Raw genomic sequence first — 24,392 nt, forward strand, 5'->3', positions numbered from 1 at the left:
TTGATGGATTCTAATAAAATTGTTTTGACATAAAAAGTGTTAATGTTTTCCACAGTTGACATAAATTTAACACCAGATTTTTCGTTAAAATTAAATATTGGCGTTTCGAGCTTTGGAAAATTTGCAGGTTTTTGTAAGCTTTGGTGCTTATCCGAAGTAAAAAATCTTTATTTGAAAGTCGCTAGTTGCTTTAGCTAGAAATATGAGTCGAAAGTGGCAATTTTCATAAATAATTTTATGTGAGCGCCTAAACATATGCTTCACATTTAAAATTTATATAACAAGATATTAAAGCCTATACATTTTTAAACAGATTTTCAAGCGAATTGAAGTAATAACTAAACGCATATTTGCTAATTGCTTTTCAACACCTAGAATACGCCAAAAACGCACAAATGAAGGCGTGCAAATTTAATTAACAGCTCCACTTGGCAATTAATGAATATTTAAATATAAAGTGAGCTTTAAACTGAAAGCGCTTTCTCCTCATTTTGCGCGCCTTAACTCATACTTCTTAAAGCGAATTAACTGTAATAAATAGTTGCAACGCTGTGTTGCAGGCGAATTTAGTAGAATTTATTATTTATGCAAGGAAATAGCCACTGTTGCAAATATATATATGTATATATATAAATCTATAGACATATGTATATATATGCCTCTGTGTACAGAAAAACTAAGTCAATTTAATTTAACTTAATGTGTTTGGTAAATTTTATCAACTTTCCTGCAATTACTAGCATTGCAACAACAAATAAATCATAGTAGTGCACAACCTGCCACGATACGCCTTAAAATAGACTACCTCACGCATACGCAAACATGCCGACTAGCGTTTGTGTGTGTTTGCATGCATTTAGCTAATTAGCACCAAACATATCTGAACTAATTAATTCGCAACGAGGCGAAATGCAAAATTCCCTGCATACTTTCATAGCACGCATGCAATACTAAGCCAAACACAGACACACACACCCATACATGCATACACATTACAATATTGATGAGTTTGATGTGCATTCTAATGTACGTAATGTGCGCGCACATATCATGTGTGAACGGGGTACGTGTGTTTGCGAAATTCATTGGAGAGAAGTTCAACAAAAGTGGATCGAAATGGCAATAATCCACATACACACAACAATACACACGCATAAACACACAAGCGAGCGCAAAAAAATAACAACAACAAACAAATACAGTTGTAAAATCAGTCAATCGAAGAAAGCAACATGCAAAAGGCAGTGACGCCTAACACTATGCAACGCCCATAAACACTCGGCTTGCGCGTGTCGATGGCGTTGAAATTTCGTGCATACGGTTCAGTATCAATTTCGATTGCCATGGCTATGCGTTTGGCTGTTGTGGTGGGTCAATATACCAGCTGGAAATGCATAAATATCTAAATGTATGCTTTGGCTGGAGCGCAATTTTCTGGTTTGCTGTTTCGTGGCGAAAATCAATATTTGCAACCGCTCTGCATAGCGTTGTATGCGAAAGTTTATTTTTGAAATAGTTCAACTTTGCGGAAATAAGAGCTTTTTCATATTTTTTTCTATTATTTTTCTAAAGTTAACTTAAGACTGACGTTACTGCAGTAATGTTAAAAAAACATAAATATCAGCAGACTTCGAACGTGATTAGTTTCGCTTCATATGTTTGGCGCTTCAATTGCTTGATCCAGATATGCATTCGCTAATGGAGAGAGCAGCTGAATTGCGCTTAATTTAAGATAAATATGTAAAACTAGCTTCAAATTAACGTTAGCTGCATTGTGTTGCTTTTCGTTTTCGTTGAACTTGCGCTGAATAAAATATAACTGCGCTGAATATGTTATAATTGCGCTGAATATGTTATAATTGCGCTGAATATGCTTATGTGTATAGGTACTGGCGTTTAACTTCCAAAAAACTCCAGCTGAATATAAGTGAAATGCGCTGAATTGCGCTGAACTGATTCGCCATGATTTTTAAGCAAAAAAGAATAAGTTTTTCCATTAAAAAGCATGTAAGCTTAAATTGAGATGAATTCAAAATAAGCTGAACGAGAAAATCAATATGTGCAGAATTTAAAAATTTTGAGTGCAGCATGTTTAAAGAAATTTACGAAATCATTTGGATTGATTTGCCAAGATTTTCAAGCGAAAAAATTCAAGTATTTCTACTAAAAAAACATGTAAGCTTGAATTGAGCTGAAAACGAAACGCAATGCGAGCTGAATTAAAAATTTTTACGCGAGAATATTTATGGCAGCGTAGAAAACCATATGCATTACTTCATGTGTGCGCTGAATATTGTTGGTTCTAGCTACAAAGTGCTAAGTTGAAATATTTTGTTTCTCATTTTCTTTGTTTTTCGTAAATATGTATGTACTTCATTTTTCTGTTGACTGGTTATTTTTAACTAGCGCTGAATACGATTTAATTGCGCTGAATTATGCTGAATTGTATTGTATGCATTTGTGCTACCTCTCAACTTCAAAAAACGCTAGCTGAATAAAATTGAAATGTGCTGAATTGGGCTGAATTGAGTTGCCATGATGTTCAAGTAACAAATTCCAGGTTTCTGTATTTAAAAAAAATCTATTATCGTAAATTGAGCTCAATATAAAAAGACTATTATAAAAAATAAGCTGAAATTAAAATTTCTGGACACATGACCATAATTTGAGCTGAATATAAAATTATTGATTATAGAAAATGAGCTGAATTTAATTCTTTGAGCGTAGAATATAAGAAGGCGGCTTAGAAAATCTTTTACATTACTTTATAGGCGTGCTGAATACTGCTGACTAACGCTACAAAGCGCTGAAGTGAAATATTTTTAGTAGAATATAAGAAGCCTGCTTAAAAAAATATTTATATTGCTTTATAGGCGTGCTGAATACTGCTGAATAGCGCTACAAAGCGCTGAATTGAAACATTTTCTTTTCTTAACTGTTTGAAATAAATAATTAGGAAATTTCGGTAGATTGAAAATGATTCTGTATTATAATTACGAGTTGGCTATTTCTAGATTTTCTATATGTATGTATATCAGGGTAGTAAATATGTATATAATACTTATAGATTGCATATAAATTTGTTTAACTTTTTTTCATTGCGAACTTTTCTAATGAATTTTACTTTTGCACTTTCTATTTTGCTAAGTTTCTTATATTTCCAATTAATTTGGTCTTACACAACTTTCATTTTTCCCGAGAACTTTCTACTCAAATTTTAATTTAAAGAATTTTCACTCGAACTATCAAATTACAATTTCCTCCAGCTATGGCCTAATCGCATTCCAACAGCTACCTAACTTTTTCTGCTGCTGAATTTATTTCTTTCGCATTTACTTCAACTTCTGCTTCTGTCTTGGCGCTTCCTTTAAAGGTTTTACACTCGCAATATCCTTAGCTGGGCATTCAATTAAATATTTCAATTAACACTTTTAATTAACATTCGCTTCACCTACTTCATTGCTATATTGCCGTCGTAAACACACAGACACACATAGAGGCAGCAGTTACAGACATACCCATATTGAGAAGCCGTGTGCAAAAGAAAACTCATAAAGTAATCGAATAATTGTCAGAACAACAAGTATTGCATAGTTTCGAGCGCAAAGGCAGCATATACTACTACAACTAACTAAATTCGCTTGTAGATGTGTGGGTACTTACTTAAATTTCCACTCGGAATGTAGACGTTGCCCGATGGTGTTCGCACCAAACACGATGGCTCGAAATCAACGCCCAAATCATTTGGGTTACCAGGGACTAAACGGCCATTATTCATGCGACTCATTGTTGGATTCCTTGGTGGGACATCCGGTGGTGCCGATGGCGTAACTCCTTCAAGGAGATAGCCTGTAAGTATGCAATGAAAAGAAAAAAGAAGACAAAGTAAGAAAATTGAAATGAAATGAAATGAAGTTGGATATAAAGCAAAGGCGACTAACAACTTTCTGAATTAAGACAAAAATTAAACGGAAAAGAAATACAACGCAAAACGAACGAAAGCCATGAGAAATTAAAAGAAAAATGCAATGCAATTAAAATGTGAATACCAATGCGGCTCAAATAAAGCTGATCGCTGTGAGTAGCGAAACTTGTCAGTGTGTATTGCGGACGGGGGAGAGGACGTGGAGCGGAAATTGTTGCTAGTAATATAAAAGCAAGCACAAAGTATAATAGCAAGTGGTGGAGCGTCAACAACAAAAGAGCGCAAGTCTTGTAGGGGAGAGGTGGAAAAGAGGCGGCGGAATGGCGTAAACAAAGCGAAAATTGCACGAATAAAAACAAAACAAAATAACGCAAAGTTAAACGCCGTTGAGGCGGTAAAGTTTAATTAAAAATTTTAAATAGTTGGCAAGGTGGCGCCAAGTCGGCACAAGACAGCGTTGAGCGGCACTGGCGCAAATAGAAGGTACTGCAAGTGTTGTAGGCAAACTACAAAGGCTAGCGCTGGCGTGTGTGTGCTGCGGGCATATGCGCCATATATTATGCGAGTACAGCGGTATAGAGGCGGCGCAACTGCGCCAACTTGCAGTGGAGGTAAATGGCATCTTAATTACTTAATAATTATGCAGTTTTGCGCCGCTAATGGCCGCGATAACACATTGTTATGACCCAGAAAGAACTTTTTGCTTCGCAATATAAATTTATAAATAGTCGTATACAATTATTTGTGCACACGAACAACTGAAAGGGTAGAGCAAGACGATGAAGATGTCGCATGGCTAGATAGTCGTAGCAATGAAAAGCTTAAAAGGGCGCGCGGCAGACATTGTATGGCATACGAGTATATGTAGGTTGTTATAGCTAAGTTACACACCCCGCTACGCTATAGCCAAGTCATTTACCTCAAACAAAAGCAGTTAATAATAATTATTCCGGCAAACAATTCACACATTTGCTCAGCACATGCACTTGACTAGGCACTTACTATTGCTTGCATATCAGCTTAATACGCCAGCACGCCATAAAGTATGCAATATACATACATAGATATATGTGCATAAGTACGTCTTTGACACATTTGCGCCCAACAATGTGCAATAGCTTTCGTGATTGCAGTTATTTTGCCGTAATACTAGCAATTATAAATGAATTTCCGCATGGCAGGGTGGTAGGGTGAGCGCGTGCTCTCGCGATAAAATGCCATTGCTGCAAATTGAGCAAGCTGGCAAGCACTTTAGGTGGCAAGAGCAGCAAGGAAAAACCAAGAAAATATATACTTATAAATAAGTCAGTATGGCACGAAGCCAAATGTCGTGCAATGACCTTTATTTAAAGATTGATTGACGTGAAGTGGCGGTTGGCACACGTGGTTTGATTGTATGCCTTAATATGCAGAGGTACTAAGCTGTCTGAAGACGGCTTAATTATATATGTGTTGGAAATAAATAAGTAATTATGAGGAGAACATTTAATATATGTGCGTGAAATTATTTTCCATGTTGCCTGTTCAAGATTTTTCTCTACCATTATACCAGAAAGAATTTAAAATTGGCATCTCAGCAACTTCGCTGAAAACCAAACATATCAGTTTGCGAATATGATCAGTTTTTTGCATTTACTTTTTACTAGTAACGCTTGATACTTAACACAGATTTGCTTTTATTAGTGAAAAGATCAGCTGAATTGCACTAAATTGTGTAAAACTAGCATTGAATAAACGTGAACTACATTTTACTGCTTTTAAATTGCATATAACTCGCGCTGCATATGATTAAGTTGCGCTGAATTGTGCTGAATTTGATTTGATATGCATGTACTACTTTTTAACTCCCAAAAAACTATCGCTGAGTAAAAATGAAATTTGCTTAATTGCGCTGAATTGTTATGCAATGATTTTTAAGTAATTTTTTTCTATTTGCCTATTTTTATATATTTCAAAAATATTTTTAAATTTTATATTAAGCAAACTTTGCAAAGTGTTGTTTTTAAATTGTGTTCTACATGCGCTGAAAACGATTTAATTGCGCTGAATTATGTTGAATTTTCTTATATGTGTACGTGCTAGATTATTAACTGCAAAAAGAACTACCGCTGAACACAAACAAAATGTGCTGAATTGAGCTGAATTCTTATGGAATAATTTTAGTTAAACTTTTCTATTAAGCAAATATTATAAATGTTTTTAAATTGTGTTTTACTCGCGCTGAATATGATTGAGCTGCGCTGAATTATGCTGAATTTTCTTATACGTGTATGTGTTACTTTTTAACTCCAAAAACATCACCGCTGGATATAAACGAAATGTGCTGAATTGAGCTGAATCATTTTAAAGTAAAATTTTTTTATAATTTTTCTGTTAAAAAAACATTGCAATGAGCTGAATTTGTATGTAATAATTTTTATTTAATTTTTTTTTACCAAGCAAACATTGCGAAATAAATTATTGAGTTGAATATTAAAGTTTTAAGCATTCTGATTTAAGGTACACGAGCGAGTAACATAAATAATGAGGAACACATTTCTGTTAAGAAAACAAATCCACATAGCTGCAATGCTTTACTTTCTCTCTCTGTCATTTACCGAACTCCAATTATTACGAGTGCTACTCCTCTTCTAAATAATATTTAATGAAGCTGTAGTGGCAGAAAATTGAAATATGCATGCTTGCAGCACGGTCTTTAAATAACCACCCTCATCCACACACACACACACACGCAAACACACATTTCTGCGCTATTTCCGGAAATCCTGTGCAATAAAAGGGGCATGCCAATGCTAGTTACATCGCCCCTTGCAGCTATTTGCCCCAGCTGTTGGCGCCGATTCTTAATGGGTACGCTGCCGCATGCCATTCCAGCGCTGCGGCAGGTCTTAGCGCTGCATTGGGGTGACCAAAAATGTCATTTCGTTTACGCGCAACACTATTACAATGCGGTCGCAGCTATTCTTATTAAAACTACCGCTGCCACGACTGCCGCGCAGACGTTTGCCGTTGTTATTGCGCTACAGTGTGGACGCTGTGGTGCCCTGCTGTCCTGCGGCTTTGCTTCCGAAATGAAGATAAGCAGCTTATCGCGCCAGCATTTGGTTGCGCATGCGACCCAACGTCAGCTGCGGGTATTGTGCTAATGTTGCAGGGACATGCTGTTTATGTATTAGTGTTTGTGTGAGGTAGTTAGTCGTGGCGCGCTAGGATATTAAAGCGTAAAAGTGGCGCATTTGCTCGCTTGCCGCTGAGGTGGCTTTTGTATTTGTTTTGCTTGTATTGGCTTCAGCTTTGTAGCAGCGGCTTTGCCTGCAAGTTGCTAGTGCTACATTTGTTTGCTTGTATAGTTCACTATTTAATTTTTTATGTTCTTCGCTTTGTTTTTTTACGCGTTTTATGATTTCTTCTATACCGCGGTGTGCTGACTTGGTTTTCATGTTGCGCTGGCAGCTCAAACGCCACTTAACGCTCAGTGCTTTTACCGCGCTTGTTATTATTATGACTACTTTAGCTACTTTGTAGCAGCTGAGTCAACTTTTGCGGCTATGCGGCGCAGCGCTGGAGTTCCAAGATGTTGCTGCAAGTTTGTACTGCTCACTGACACACTATGAATTTTTTAAACCGAATTGAATTTAATTAATTTTATTCATTGTGCTTGCAATTTAACACTTTTTCGTTTGCTGTTGGAGTTGCAAGAATGTTTTTACTAAAAGTTAGTGAAGACATACACCGATTGGTTTAGCAAAGACACATAATTTTTTTTGCAAATATAGAAAATAGTTATCACTGCTTAGCAACACTGTGAGTTACTAAAATAAATTGAATTTAATTAGATTTTTAGCATATTACCTTCAATTTAACACTTTTTCTGTTTGCTGCCAAGATTGCAAGCATTTTTTCACCGAGAGTTAGTGAAGACATAAACCAATTTGTTTAGTGAAGTCCGACACCTTTTTTCGATATTTAGAAAATAAGCTTTATTTGTTGGGAAAACTATTATTTTTAAGTATTTGCGTTACTTCCCAATCAATTTCAGCGTTTATGCTTCAATAATGCAAAGATATATATCATTGCACCCCAACAACGCCACCAATAATAGCCTGAATAAAAGGGGTACTTATGCAAATGCCAGCAAAACTCATGTGTTAGTAGCTTTCGTAGTTTAATGTGGGCGCCAAGTACATACTTCAAGCTAACCCTAGCACTGTTAAGTGTGCTTAAAAGCGGTTTTAGCCACTCAACTAGAGTTCTATTGAAAGTGGCAGCTAAAATTTTATTTCATATGCATGAATATATACTTAGCAAATGACGCTTAATGCGCACCAACAAAGGGGCAAACAGTTTCCCGTTTTATTATTACTTTAGCAAAAGCATGACCTACATTTAGGCGCATAATATAATAATACAAATAAGGCGCATAGAATTTCATGCAAGAAGCTACAAAACTCATTAGTTATTCCCAAGCAATTTGTTAGCACTGACCTTGGTTTCACTAATTTTCGCTTATGGCGCACATACTTTTAGGCACTGCAAATTGCAGGCAATCGTGCGCGAAATGCCAGCGCGCTACACTTTTAATGAATCAATTTAATTTCTATGCCGTGGGGAATTTCAACAACGCCAGCGCATTTATTATTACACAAAAGCAAATTGTCGACTGATTGCACAAGGCATAAGAAAGCGAGAAGCCCTGGCGCGTACTACTGTTGGCTGTGGTGTGGTGCGCCAAAAATTATGTGACGAAATTTTATTTGCGTCCATTTGCTGTTTGCTGTATAAGTCAGCAGTTAGCGCATGCCAAGTGTTTGATCATGCTGAAGAAATTGGCAGCGCTACAAACAGTTTGTTAGTCGAAAGAAGAAATTTTGAGTGCTGGCTGGGTACGTGCGCCTAAGCGTATGCAATGAAATAAATTAAGTTGAGAAAAAATGTAGATTTCTTACGAAAAATATCATTACAGAAATTAGAATTGAACGCGAATAACAACTGAAATGGAAAATTGGAGCACAAATGAAATTGTGAAGTGAGCTGTGAAGGCTGGAGAAGAGTAAGAGTAAGAGAGTAGGCAGTAAGGCGACAAATGCGCGCGGCATGCAAATCGGCCTAGCGCAGTTAGGCGCAAAATTAAAGATGGCCAGCCAAGGCAGCAACATTTGGTGTGAGGTGCAAGCGCAGGCGGAACGAAGGAAAAAATAACAATTCATGAAACTGAAACTGAAAAATTTCATATTTGCTGTCGTCGTACGAAAGTGTGAGGCCATTCAGTTCGTATATACATTTTAACAACTCTATTTGTTATTCAAATGCCGCCGCGATATGGCGCGTCAACAGATGCTGAAGCAGCCAAAAATGGAAGTTTGCGAGCGATGAAAGCAGGGCATGAGAAATCATATACGTAGTATATGGCAAGTGGCGGCAGAAATTAAGAAAAGGCAAAAGCTGAAGGAAAAATGTTGCGGAATCAAATTCGTTGGCGCAAATCGGAATCAGTGTGAAATAATTCAGAAAAATACAAAAAAAGGAAGAAAGAAAGCCAAGCGTAAATAAAAATAATACAAAGCGGGGAAAGAAACACAAAAAATGCGCTGGATACTCCCGGATAATAAATTCGACAAGCATTCACATAGAAAATTGTAAGCTCATTTATGAGCTTAAAAATTTCCTGCCTACGCTGCTGGCGCAATAACATTTTTCCCTTCAATCCAAATGGAAAAATTAGAAAAAAATTTTAGATCTGAAACGCCAAAGGCGCGGCACACATCAGCTGCCCATTGAAGCGGGCTGCGCGCTGATGAGGAGAAAGTGAGATTACTGACTGCAGCGGAAGCATAATGAAAGATGAGATTTCACTTTGATGACAAGGACGACGCGGGCAACCGCCTCCCTCATGACTAGCAAAATGATTATGCTGCTTTCGATGATAATGACGTTGTGCGCCACATTAACACAGACACATATCTAAATATATATATGTGTATAGATACCTAAGCGTCGATATACCAAATGCCGCCGCATAGCCACACATTTTCCGTAGCGGCTTAGTGCGCAATCTACGCGCCAGCCAACGTTCTTTCACTCATCCACCAGCTGCTTAATCGCATTGCCGTCGAACATAAGCCGTCAATGTTGCGCTGCTTGCGGTTGATTACAGTATGCCTTATATATGCTTATATAATAGGTATGTACATTTGTTTGCGCTACGTCTTCGGTCAGTTGCGCGGTCGCGCGCCTAAAAGGTGGCAATTTAAAGTTGGCCATTGTTGAAATTAGAACGTTGCATTAAGTAGTGTAATGGCATGCCGCAGTTGGTTTGAGGTTGGCTTAGCAAATGAGTAAATTCCAAGTGGGAGGCGCGAGAGTGAGGCAAAAATAAAAACAAAGAAAGGCGTACGACTACTACAAATATATGTATATAAATTAGGAAGTTGTAGCCTGAATGAGGGAATCTACAACAGTAACAGAGATTTGTGGCTTGTAAATACTATGAGCGTTTGGATATTGCAGCCTGTGTGGCTTATAATTACCTTTATGGTTCTTTAAGAGATATTTTATTTATAAGCAAAGATCCGTTACAGAATTTTATATATTATATAACACAGATATCCATTTACTCATAAAGAGAGCAGCTGAATTGCGCTTACTTATATAGAAATAGTCATATAGGGCATTATACTGTTTTTGAATTGCGTTTAACCAGCGCTGAATTTGATTTAGTTGCGCTGAATTGAGCTGAAATTACTTCAAAGTGTATGTGTTGCTATTCAGCTTCAAGTAAACACGCGCTGAATATAATCAAAGTGTGCTGAATTTGATTTAGTTGCGCTGAATCGAGCTGAAATTACTTCAAAGTGTATGTGCTGCTATTCACCTTCAAGTAAACACGCGCTGAATACAAGAAAAGTGTGTTGAATTGTTATGTAATGATTTTTTTCAATTTTGAGTTTTTCTATTAAGTAAACACTGAGTAACGCTGAATTTAAATTGCATTTAATTTGCGCTGAATTGTATTGAAATGGCTTATATGGGTATGTGCTGGTAGTTAACTTGAAGTAAACTCCAATTGAATATAAACGAAGTGCGCTGAATTGAGCTGAATTGTAATCCATTGATTTTGAAGTAAAAGTTTTTTCGTTTTTCTACAAAAATGAATCACATGAGCCTATATTTTTTCATACAACTATATAGTATAGTAGTTTCTTTAACGATTTTCTGTTAAAATAATATAATTTGTTTTCATTCAAGAAACTCTAAAATATTATAATTTAATCAGAACTTACTATTTCTTTACCATTTCATACCATACATCAATTTTTTTTACATCTTGGCTAAAGATTCCTTTACTTCCATTCCATATTGTACCATTCCATATTGCTTTGCAGACACCAACAAATGTTTAAAATTAATTTTCTGAAATTAAACTCTGTTTTTCGCTGTCTGCAGTCATGCATCAGAGACTGTTTATCTAATTGTCTCGCTCACTCTCAGCAATTTTATTTCTAGAATTTCTTTTGTACTTGCAACAACACACTGCTTGGCGCACAAACGCTTAGAATTGCCTGAGTGAAGACTCAAAAATTTAAAGACTCAAAGGCACCACCGCCGCTAAAGATTTGAAAAATTTTTGCGCAATCCTTTGCTCTCCCACACTCTTTCTATTTTAAATCCACCACACAATAGCTGCAACCGTCTGAAAATATATATACTGTATATACGAGTATGTGTATGTGCGCGATTTTCTGGCTTTTTCGGCATTTAAATTGTGTGTAATTATGAAATTTAATTCATTTTCGTGGGTCGTCGGAACGACATTCTGCAATTGAAATTTTACACCAGACAAAATGTGAAATATTTCGAGCATATTTGCAAGCATAAATAACTGACATTTATTTGCGGCTCGCTGAAAGTGTGTCACAACACCGAAATATTTGTGAAACTTGAGGTTTTGCTGAGGATAATTGCGGAGAATTTGAGGCAGACTTGAAGGATTTGTGAGTGAAAGTGATAGGCGGGAATGTGTGAGATGCATAAGTGTGTGTTTGGAAAGGTTTCTATGGTTCTTGTATGGAAAATTTTTTTATTTGATGAGGTAGCTTGATCAAATTTGGCACAGATTGTTATGATAGGTAGTGTTATATGTGCTGAAGAAATTGTTTAGATTGAACAACTATAGCGTATAGTTGCCATACAAACTGACTGAGCCAATGAAAGTCTTGATATGGAAAGCTTTTTTATTTGAAAAGGTAGCATCATAAAATGTCATACTAATTAATATTTGTAAGATTGCTGTAATCTCTGAAGAAATTGTTGAGATCGGACAACTATAGCGTATAGCTGCCATACAAATTGGCCGATTCAACTTAAGTCTTTGTATGAAAAACTTTTTTGTTTGACAACGTATCTTCACGAAATGTGGCTTGACATATTTTTTTTTGATAACGGTACAATATCTGAAAAAAATTTTTGAGATCGGAAAACTATAGCGTATAGCTGCCATACAAATCGACCCATCCAATTTAAGGCTTTGTATGAAAAACTTTTTTGTTAGACAACGTATCTTCACGAAATTTGGCACGAATAATTTTTTGCAATAACGGTATAATATCTGAAAAAATTTTCTAGATCGGACAACTATAGCTTATAGCTGCCATACAAACTCAACGCTCAAAATTAAGATAAAGGCGGTTTTATACCTTTCCATGCTATAAAAAATACAGCTGTAAAGGGTATTTTTTTAATTTTCGATGCAGCCGAAGTTAACTTTTTTTTTTTGTTTGTTTAATGCAGCTTCTGCTATAGCATTTCTATGCCAATAGTTTCTAGTTCCATTGCACTACTTTAAAACGGCTGCACTCTGCAGCTTCAATTCCACTCACGCTAACTTCTGAAAGCGCCTTTTCAATCATTTAAATTACAGCACACACCCGACATTGCAACAAACTGCTTGCTGCAACGCTCAACTTTGGCGGCTGTCAGTTGAAGTTGTATGTCAATATTTGGCGTGCGATACATCAGTGGCAGCAACAGTATAGGCAACAACATTACCAAAAAGCATAAGAGTTGCTGTTGTTGTTGTTGTTGCTGTTGCTGTTGTGAGCTGCGCTAACATTTGCGATTTCATTTGCAGTAATGAAAAGCCAATATGTGACGTCAGCCAAACGCAAACAGCAACAGCGCGGGAGGGCACAGCCACACAGACGCACACACACATACACACACAGCGATATTTGCAACAACGCATGCATGTGTATGACAACAATACAATATCAACACTGAAGTGTGACAACAATAATAATAATAACAATAATAATTGCGTATGAGTAACAACAACAACAGCAGCAAGAACAACGCTAAATAGCAAACAAACAAATAAGCAGTGCGAGCACAAAGCAGCCAAGCAAGCAAGCAGCAGCGCCATGTACGAAGATGTGTGAAGAAAGGCGTTTGAAAAAGAAAAAACGCGCTTTTCAGCGCAACGAATTGCAATTTATTGCGCCCCCCACGCGCCAGTGAGTGGCTGGTTTGTTTGATGGTGTGTGTGCGCGCCGCGTTTTCGCTATTTATTCCGGTGCGCGTGTGTTTGATATGTCAAAAATTTTTACAAAACCTTTTGACAAAGCAATCAATGAGCGCATGAATGAGTGTATGCACACAAATACACATACGCGCACACTTACATGCAGCTCCGTAGTACATATATGTGAAGAGTGAGTGACTGCCTGACGTAGCGCCAAATGTGTGCGCAGCATTTTGCAAATGAAAATCACTCACGCCCGTCAAGCGGCAGTCATATAAGCGCAAAAGTGTTGCAAATAACGTTTTTTCATCTGTACATGTGTTTGTGCGTGTATGTGTGTGCGTTGCAAGTAATAATGCCATCTTTGGCTGGCCATTATTGAGTGACGCGCTCATTCAGCTGTTGGTCGTGGCAGCAATGCCAGCTTTTTGGATTTGAAATTATGTATGTATGTACTGTATATGTATATATGTATGTGTATAGCTATATTGGTTGAAATTCCTGCGCTGCTGCTGCTTCTTCTTACTTTGTTCGGTGTAATAATTGTATATGCTCTTCTTTTGCAATGTTTACACGCTGTCACTTGTTTGAAGTATTTAGTCAGCAGTTGAGTGATTGCTTATAACGGTATATATAACTCTATATATCCATGTATACATATACATATTTATCAGCATAGCTTTAATTGTAAATAAGTTGTCAAAAGCGACAGCGTGAAGGGAGTGCTTGCTGCCTTCTTAACATAGAATTGTGTTGGACTTGAGCTGAGTTGAGAAATAAGTTGAGGAATTTAAAGCAAGTTGTTAAACATTAAAAAAAGGTTCTCAGATATATACTAATTCTCATGATAATGCATATTTGTAACTTGCAGATCCCGAAGAAAATGTTGAAGAACCTATAAAATGCATATATAAATGATCAGCCTGATGAGTTGAGGCGATCTAGCTATATGAAGCAGTCTCATATGTAGTTTTTGAGATACCGCTCTGAAATTTTGCACACATCATTTTCTTATCAAGTAGTTGCTCATTTGTCAGAATCATCTATATCGGACCACTGTAGCATATAGCTGTCATACAAACTGGACGATTAAAAATAAGTTCTTATATGGAAAACTTTTTTATTTATAAAGATATCAAATCGAAATCTGCTATAGATTATTATCTAAGACAGCGCTTTAATTTTCGAAAAAAATTTTAAAATCAGATCACTATAGCATATCGCTGTCATACAAACCGAACGATCAAAAATAAGTTCTTGTATGGATAAGTTTTTTATTTGAAAAGAAATCTTCACGAAATTTAGTACAGATTATTGCCTCACAGAGCGTTACAATCTCCGTAAAAATTTTTCATATCGGAGCACTATATCATATAGCTGTCATATAAACTGAGCGACAAAAAATTAATTTTTATATGGAAAACTTTTTTATTTGATGAGATATCTTCATGAAATTTGGTACGGTTTATTGCCTCATACAACATTACAATATCCGTGAAAATTGTTTACAACGGATTACTATAGCATATAGCTGCCATACAAACTGAACGATCAAAATTAACAAATTTAATTTCACTTAACCCAAAAGTAAATTTTAGTAACTTTTCGAGTTTCTATTAACATATTTAAGGCTGCATATTTAATATTCTTACGTCTACGGACATCTATCAGTAAATAAACAAACTTAATATACAGCTTGCAGCTCACTACTATAGGCATTTCCTCAACCCACATGTAAGCACACACATTTTGTTTTATATGCATGTGTGTAATAAATAAAATGTTGCAAATATTTCGCACCGCACTGTATATGACACCAACACAGCACACACTATAACAACAATAACATAAACCAAAGCCTACTTTAAGGCGCCAACTGCTCTCTTAGCAGATATGAAGCGTATGAGCGGCAGCGTGAGTGCCCCACAGTAACAACAATAATGGCAGTAAACAATATTTTGTATTATTAACAACAGAATTTCACACCACAATAACCGAAACATCGAAATACCGCAACTAATGCAGTCAACACCGCATCGATGTTGGTTTAGACGTCCGGCCAACTGGCTGCCTGGCTGGCCAACCGTAAGTGTAACGAATTGTATTGCCTACCAACAGGCGCGCCAAGCGCATATATACGAGCGCCCAAGTGTGTGCGTATGAAATGTATTTGCAAGAGCGCATACCTGTTGTGTATGTGTGTGTTTCTAGTATGATTGGTTGGTTGACTGGCTGTCGGCTTTGCGGGCTCGCAAGTTGTTTGGGAAACTACTCGGCTGTGGCAGCTATGGCGGTGGCGGCCTAAGAGCTTTGTCGGCCAAACAAGCGACGCTGACATCCATTGTGTAGTTTATTAAATTTCGCAAGACAAACGCACGCATAAACATATCAGCACGGTTATTCAAACATAAACATGCATAGGTGTGTGTAATGCTAAGCATGTATGTGTGCTTTTGTTGTAAGCGCTTGTGTGTATTTGTTATTGCTACGCACACACACAGCGCATTTTGTTGTTTATTTTATGACAATCAATGGCCGCAGTTGACAGCCAGCTGACACCAACGCCACCACCAGCGCGCCATCAAGCCTGCTACAAGCAGCGCGCAGTGCGTCGGCAGCGCAGCAGGCAGCAAATACCAGTCGCATTATTTATTATGTGTCGAATGCCAGGCTAAATGTCATTTGTCATTTGCCGCAACGCAAAGCCACTGTGCGTTAGCAGTTGTGGATTGCGGCCGTGCGCGCACGGTGAAGCACATTAGTATTACGCACACACACATACATAGACATAGTGAGCGCAAACTATGTAATTGCGACAACTTAGGCATGCATAGTTAGCAAAGCGCTAGGCATGATGCGTCGCGCACACCCACACACATTGAATGTTGCAAGCAGCCACCAATACGCGCTTATAACCAATAGCTATTTAGAGCCAGCCGCTGGCGCTTAGCTTGCATTAACTGTTAGCATGTTTACCTATGTATGCATGTGTGCGCGTATTTGCCGCGTTTTATTGTTGCTGCATGAGAAGTTAACTTTTTCATTGCATACTTTGTGGCGTTGGCGGTATTTGACAGTTGTTATGCCAGCGCTAACAACATTATTTACGCGCGTTTGCTGTGTAGTTAGCGCGCGTCTGTGTATTATGATTATTTATTAGAATTTGCTGCCAGCCAAAACAACAAAAACAGCAACAACAACAACAATAACAGCATAAAACACACGACGCATAACCGCAACATAATAAAGCAGCGTAAATTGTCAAACTATGTATGTGTTGCTAGCAGCGAAAACTGAATTTGAGCAAAGCAGAACAACAACAACAAAAAACAAAAGCAACTCTGAATCATGAAAATAACAACAAAACTTATAGCTTTGCTGCCGCTTTAATATTTATGTCACGTTTATGTTATTATTATTTTTAGCTTGCCACGTTTTTTGTTATTGTTGTTGCTGCAGATTTTGTATGCTTTTGTTGTTTTAGCTTATGGCTTGTTAAAATTTGCTGCGCGGCTTGTTAAGCACGAAGCGCGTGCGATTTTCAGCTCATTCTGTATTTGTTGCCGCTGCCGGCCGCTGTGTGGCACAAACATTTTATGACATGCCACATGAGCGCTGGAAAGTTGGTCCACAGCAAAGCTGGCCAGGTGAAACGCACAAAGCGCGCAACAAAGTAGAAACAAGAAAAGAAAAAATTGCCAACTACATTGTGCAGCGACGTGTGGCAATTGCGCATTAATATGTGTGTGTGGCATGTATTGAAAAAATGTCAAACTGCCACAAAAGAACACATATTTGCTTGCAATAAGTTTATATAAAGTCATGTTTTTGTTCTCGCTGTTGTTATTTTTGTTGTTGCCACCATTATGTTGCGCTGTCTTGTACAACAAATGCGCCGTGCGGCATGTCAAACAGTTCATAAATAAACGAAACTTGCAAAGAATTAAATAAAGCAGTCAGGCAGTAGGGAACTTTTGTATGCCGTGTATATGTGCGTGTGTGTGTGTGTTAGTGTGCCGCAAAAGTTTCGCAAATAATCGCACTCGTCACATGCCACACGCTCACACATCGCTTTATTTGCTTTGCAGCGCTTTAATGTGGCCTGCATTTAGGCGCTAATCAAATTTAATGCGACCGCAATCCGACATGGCACTCACACGACTTGGTTTAAGCTCAAAGCTCACACACACACACACTCACACAAACACTAAACTTTTATGCACACATTTCGGTTATGTGGAAAGCGCTTACCTCAACCGCGCCGCGACAAATCTCGTTAAAGCCTTACGTCAGCGCTTGGCAGCAATGCACGCGCAAGCAGCTGGTGTGGCGCGCAAGTGTATGCTAAGTAATTACGAATCGGTGTTGGTATGGGCAAATTAGTAAGCAAATAAATCAAAACAGTCAACAGTTTTAAATTAATCCACAGCTGCTTGTGTATGCAGGTGTGTGTGTGTGATTTAAGGCGCTGACAGGCGATTGTTCGCAAAGACGCTTAATTGATTTTGCGGTTAACATTTGTTGGCGCACAAAAGTATGCTACGTGCGGGTGTGACATTTTGTGTAGTTGGTGCAGGAAATTAAAAATAATGAAAGAGGTGTGTGTGGTTTGAATATTTGTCTTCAAATGCAAGTTCGTTTGAAACGAAGCTTTAATATTCCTTACAAATAGAAAATATTCCATACAAAATCGGTATGTTTGTATGACAGCTGTAGGCTGTAGTAGTCCGATCTGAACACATTTTTCGGAGATTGTAACGTTGCTTTGCGTAATAATCTCCGCCAAATTTCGTAAAGATATCTCCACAGATAAAAAAGTTTTCCACACAAGGACTTTATTTTGTTCGGTCGGTTTGTATGGCAGCTATATGCTATAGTCGTCCGATCTGAACAATTTCTTGGGAGGTTGTATCCTTGTCTAGAATAATAATCTGTTGTAAATTTCAACATGATATCTCGACAAATAAAAAAGTTTTCCATACAAAATATTGAATTTGATCGGTCAGTTTGTATGGCAGCTATATGCTATAGTGGTCCGATTTGAAGAATTTCCTGGGAGTTTGTAGGCGTGTCTAGGATAATAATTTCCTCTAAATTTCGTGCAGATCTCTCAACGGATAAAAAAGTTTTCCATACAAAGTATTGATTTTGTTGGCCAATTTGTATGGCAGCTATATGCTATAGTAGTCCGATCTCAACAATTTCTTGGGAGGTCGTATCCTTGTCTAGAATAATAATCTGTTCTAAATTTCAGCATGATATCTCGACAAATAAAAAAGTTTTCTCTACAAAATATTGAATTTTATCGGTCAGTTTGTATGGCAGCTATATGCTATAGTAGTCCGATCGTGAAAATTTCCTCCAAAATTTTAGCGCTGATTTCGCTAGTTATCCTCGCCAAGGTACATGAAGATATTTTGTTAAATAAGAAGGTTTTCCATACAAGAACTGTGAAAATTCAGGCTTATATGAGCATAGTCTCAGTACACAGATATATTCCAAGATTACTACCTGGGGCCTTAAAACAATATGTCTCACACAGTAAACTAAACTAACATATACAGTTCATTTACATATAAACGCATACTTTTTTATATTAAAACACCAGGATTCCAAAAATGAAATTTAAACAATATTTCTTTAATTTGTAAATCCACTGAGAATTTCAAGCCATTTTGCGTTACGAAAGAAACGACCGCTACTTGTAAAACGCATTCGTTTCAGTTACCCACACACATCAAATTCACCACATGCCATCCACCGTAACGTCATTTTAAATTTCGTTATGCAATCACTAACATTTCTCAATTTCGAAAAAGCTTTCTTCAAGCATTATTTGCGACGCACTCACTTTGCTTTCTTGAGCAACCAAAAAAGGAAACTAAAAAACAAAAAGCAAAAAATACAATTTCAGCAAATTTCTTCTTAAGCACAACTTTCCCATTGACCCAGTTTTCGGCATTGAAAATGCGCTTGTTTATGCCAACTTTCCTTCCATGTCATTTGCGCCGCACATTTTCCAAGCATATCAAAATATCTTGAGAATTGCGCAAACAATTTGAGTTTTGAAATTTCATTCGTTATTTCGCCGGCTGGCTTGCTTGCAGTGGCCACCAGCAAATTATATAAGTGCGCTGTGAAATGGCAGCGGGGATGCAAATAAAAGCGAGCAAATAATGTGTTTTGTTTTTAGCAACAGCAGCGGCAACTTCAGCATAAATATTTCTGAGCGCCGCAATAGTTTGGTACTTATGTAGACACTCTCACCGAATTTGTAGTATTGCTATGCAAATAAGTAAAAGTTTGACTGGCAATGCGTATACATTCGTATTGGTTAAGTTTTGTGTGCGAAAAGCTGTACAAATTTAGTTGATGCCAAAGTTTTCGAATGTGACGCAAATGGTGCGCGCAAGCAAATTAGTGGCCGTGGTAGTGGAGTATGGCAATGAATTGTATTAAAATATGATTGTACGGAAGTGGACCAAAAGATGACAGGAATGCCAGCAGTAAATTAGTGGGCATAAAATGAAGTTTTAGTGCTTTGGAAACTGTGGCATTGCTATAGCAGTGGGTTTAAGTATATGCGCCTTGAATTATGCTACTAATTTGACTAAGTTGCAGATATGCTTTAGAATTTTTATTTAGTGTATGAAATCTTAAGCTAGGTATAAAATAAAGTCGGATTGTGAATATTTGCTAATTTTATAGTGAGTTTATTGTATGCGCCTAAATCTATGCTTATTTTTTTTTTACTAATTTATAGCTATGCATTTGAATTTGTATTCATAGTACGAAATTGTGCTTTTTATAAGCATTTTCGGCTTAAAATTTTTTTCCGAAAGGCTTTAAAATATTGCTACAGCCCGAAAGTATGCTACTATGTTTTTTAAATTAAGACAATGCAGTTTCTTTATAGTAAAAATATAAAGTCATAAACGTTTATTACAGCCGCTTTTGATAAAGTTAGCGCAGTGGATTTATATGCATGCGCCTAGCAGTATGCTAATGCATTTATGCATTTTTTGGATTTTATTGTGTTTTATATATGCTTTTGAATTTAGAGTACGAAATCACGTATCAAATAAGTTTGCAGTAAGAAAATTTGCGCATACGATAGCGAGTTTGCGTATATGCGCTTAAAAGTAGGCTACACATTTTTTTACTTTAAGATGTGCATTGATATTTGGATTTGAAATATGCAATTATTTGTTTGTTAAAAATCTGCTGCCTTAAAATCTTTCCGAAAGTCCTGCAAATACTGAAATATGCGCTCTAGCCTGAAAGTAGGCTACTATATTTTTTTTAATTACGCATGTGGCAGCTTAAAAGTGTAAAATAGGAAGTTATAAACTCTTACTACAGACCTTAATAGATAAAGTTAAGTTAGTATAGCGCTTTAAAAGTGCTTCGGCCTGAAAGTAGGCTACTAAATTTTTTTGAAAGTACGCATCTGGCAGCTTAAAAGTGTAAACAGGAAGTAGTTGACTTTTATTACAGACCTACATCGATAACGTTAATGTATTTTGGCGATTTTAAAGCTTAGCTGCATATTATCTGCCACTTTCAAACGCAAAAGACACTGATTTTGACTTTATATAACAATTTAAGCTCAAATACTAAAAAAAATACGTAACTTAAGAAGTTTTATAAGCTATGCGACAAGCAGCAGTTGATTATTTGGTAGTGATATTACATTTAATTTAGCTTAGCATACTTTGAGGCGTCTAAAAATAATCCTATTAAGTGAGGTTGCTACTTAGCAATACTCAGTAACGAGTTTAATGAACAAATACACTGCCACAATAAGTTATAACTTTGCCATAAATTTAAGCCAATATGTTGTTGTAACGTTGAACTACAACAACAATGCTGTACCCTTTAATAATATATAAGAGTACCACAGTTTGTTGCCTACTTACCGGCGTTGGTAATATTTGCGGTTTTTCGGTTGAACGCAGCTTATTCACCCCTTTTTGCGGCATAAACAAGCAAATGCGGCAGTGTGCTTGTCTTAACTCGCACCACTATATGCTTATCGCATTTGCTTCTATACTTATAGGTATCTATGTCATGGCATATCTTAAGCGGAAACGCAATATGATAGCGTGCCAAAGGAAAATATCACCGCTTAATGAAAGACAGCGTCTAGCAAAACAATGAGCTGAAGTGTGACGAATAACGGCAAGCTAAAAACGCTGGTGGTGGTGGTGTGGGTTGGTGATGGCGCACAAACCGCTTTTTACCCGCTTAAAGCGTCGCTTGGCTGTGGCGCTGTGGTAAGGCCAACAAACTTATTTCTTGCCGCCTGGCATTGTTGCTATTGCTTTTGGCGCGCTATGCAAATAAGCGGCAAAAGAAAACGTCAAGCAGCGACCGGTGTGCAGACACGTACACGGCGCAGCGTGTGTTTACATAAGTTACAGCCACAGATTTAATCACCGCTGGCAAACAAGCAAACACATACACACACACACCCATATTTATAGTATATGTATGCTCATGCATGTGGTGCGCTGAAGTGTCATGGCGAGCTGTGGATATTTGTAATCACAAGAAGTTTTGTGGTTGATACATAAATACATATTTTAAATTATTTATTTATGCGCTTGTATGTGTGTGTGTGTAGGTTAGTCGGTCGTTGAACGCGCATTTTGTGATATAAGCTCAACGCTTCCGTGTTTAACTTAAGTATGTAAGCGTATACCGCTATATACAGCTACAACTTATTTATAGCTACAACGACAGTTTAAATATAGTTGGCTGTGTTGGTGTGTGTGTGCGAAGACACTCTATATACCCTTGCTTGTATACGTTCATGTAAACAGCGTATTATCACCTTAAGGTGCTCGGTTTTTTTGTTTTGTGTTAAGTTTCTTTGAACACGCGTTGATTTAAAGTTTAGCCCGCAGCTAACAAGCAGGGTGGGGGAAGGTGATTAAGCGCTCAAATGAGGGAATGATGTTTTGAGTTCCTTCATTCGAGTGTGTGTGTGTCTAAAGGTGACTGTACTCTTAAATAACATGCTGATAAATATTGCATTTTGTGCTTAAAAGGCTTAACGGCTTGCGTTGAGTGGCGTTGGCCCAAAAGCTTTAGGTTTTGGTTGTAAGTGGGAGTTGCAGATTTGGTTAAATGCTTAAGAAGGTATTTAAGTTGTCTTTATGAATGCCTAGAAATGTTATTAGAAAGCATGGTGGGAGCAACTATTTAAGGAATTTGTTACTGTGAAGCACCTATGATAAATCAAAGTGATAATGCCACGAGTACCAATTTTCCATTTAAAAAATGCATTGTTGCCAAATTTCACAAATTTCACAACTTTTACAATTTTTATATTACAACTTTTAATCTTAAATAAAATTATGTAGTAGCTCATTCAAGCTTTTTAAAGTAAATATTAAATATCAGGTGACAATACTATGAAAACATTTTTTCTGCAGCATAATATATAAAAAAAAGCCGTATTTGAGGAATGAGTTACTGTGAAAGCAACTATTAGGAATAAAAAGTACATAGAAACGTTTAAAGATAAATGGTAATGCCTTGAATTTCAATTTTCCTTTTGAAAAAATGCATTGTTGCCAAATTTCATAACTTTTTACAATTCTTATAATAGTAAAACTTTTTATCTTAAACAATTTTTTGAGGTAAAAAAAAAATGAAATAAATTCAGACAAACACACAGAAAAACTATTATTAAGTAACAACTTACAATGAAGCAACTATTATGAATAAAAAAGAAAAGGAAATTTTTTAAAATAAATGGTAACGCCACCCATTTCCAATCTTCCTTTTAAAAATGCACTGTTATCAAATTTCACAGCTATATGCCAAGATTCTAATAGCGTGCAAGAGTGAAACTTTTAACCTGATAAATTCGTTCCTAGTATTTTTTTTAAAGCATTTAAAAAAACTAAGAAAAAACGTCAGGTGGCAACACTATACAAACGGCCTTTCTGCAGAAAAACTTCCAAACAAAGCTATTTTAAGGATGGAATACTTTGAGGCACCATTAGAATTTTGAAAATGTTTCAAAATTATTTTTTCTTTATAAAAAAATGCACTGTTGCCACATTTCATACCTTTTCGTAATTTGTAATCATAAGTGAGTATGTAAGCTTTAGTCTTTAATTAGTTGGTTATCAACACGCTTTTCAAAATTCTAAAAAAAATTACATCAAAAATAAATGGCAACCGCATATAGAATTATTCTAAGAGTACGACATTCAGCAAAACCTTTTTCAGATGCCTGTAATGCAATTTATAGTTAATTTTAAAGCTTTAGTAATATTAAAGAAATGAACGGTTGAAAAGCACTTAAGGAGTATATAACATGTGTACCTTATAATAGTACAATAATCCTTGAAATAATAAAGACGTATAACTGAGCTTAAATTGAGCGCTACTACTTCAAAATATAGGCTAACTGCAAAGCCTTTTTGCCATTACTGTAACAGCTATGCAACTTTCGTCAAATTTTCATGCCAATTTGTAGTTGCCACAACTTTTACGCCCTCAACTGAGTAGAAATTTTCCAACCAACTAAAAGTTTGCTGTGTCTGCTTTCACTTAAATTGGGTTAATTTATTTAACAGCCAACTTGTTGTTGCTTTCGTAGCGCAAAGTAGAAAGTTGCTGCCTAACGTTGAGTGTCAAAATGATGTCAGTATAATTTTTGAGCACATCTCCTAATGCCGCTACACAAAAGCGAGCGCACGGGCAAATAGCACACACGTATACATTTGACTGCTTATTTCCCGAATGCGGCGAGCGCATTGCATTTCAGCGCGCTGTGCGCTTTGTTCCACTTCCAACAGACATACCTGCCTGCCACTTGAGGCACAGCAGTAGCTTTGTGCGCTTTGTTATTGCGCTTGTAATAAGCGCGCGCAAAAGTAGGCAAAGCAGCTGCGTGCGCATTTGAAAAGTGGGCAATGCAATTTTGCAGCT

General features: G+C 36.9%; 1 protein-coding gene across 5 annotated transcripts in view; it reads right to left on the bottom strand.

Annotated features, from left to right (window-relative positions):
- LOC105227845 (teneurin-m) overlaps positions 1–24,392 on the bottom strand; it is a 464,312-nt gene that overhangs the window by 117,665 nt on the left and 322,255 nt on the right. For all 5 annotated transcript variants that reach the window (XM_049457225.1, XM_049457222.1, XM_049457223.1 and 2 more), the window contains one exon: positions 3,664–3,849. In XM_049457225.1, coding sequence (XP_049313182.1) covers positions 3,664–3,849 — 186 coding nt within the window. The remainder of the gene's footprint in view (positions 1–3,663; positions 3,850–24,392) is intronic.

Source organism: Bactrocera dorsalis, chromosome 5 (genome assembly GCF_023373825.1).
Source record: "Bactrocera dorsalis isolate Fly_Bdor chromosome 5, ASM2337382v1, whole genome shotgun sequence".
In the NCBI taxonomy this organism is placed as follows: domain Eukaryota; kingdom Metazoa; phylum Arthropoda; class Insecta; order Diptera; family Tephritidae; genus Bactrocera; species Bactrocera dorsalis.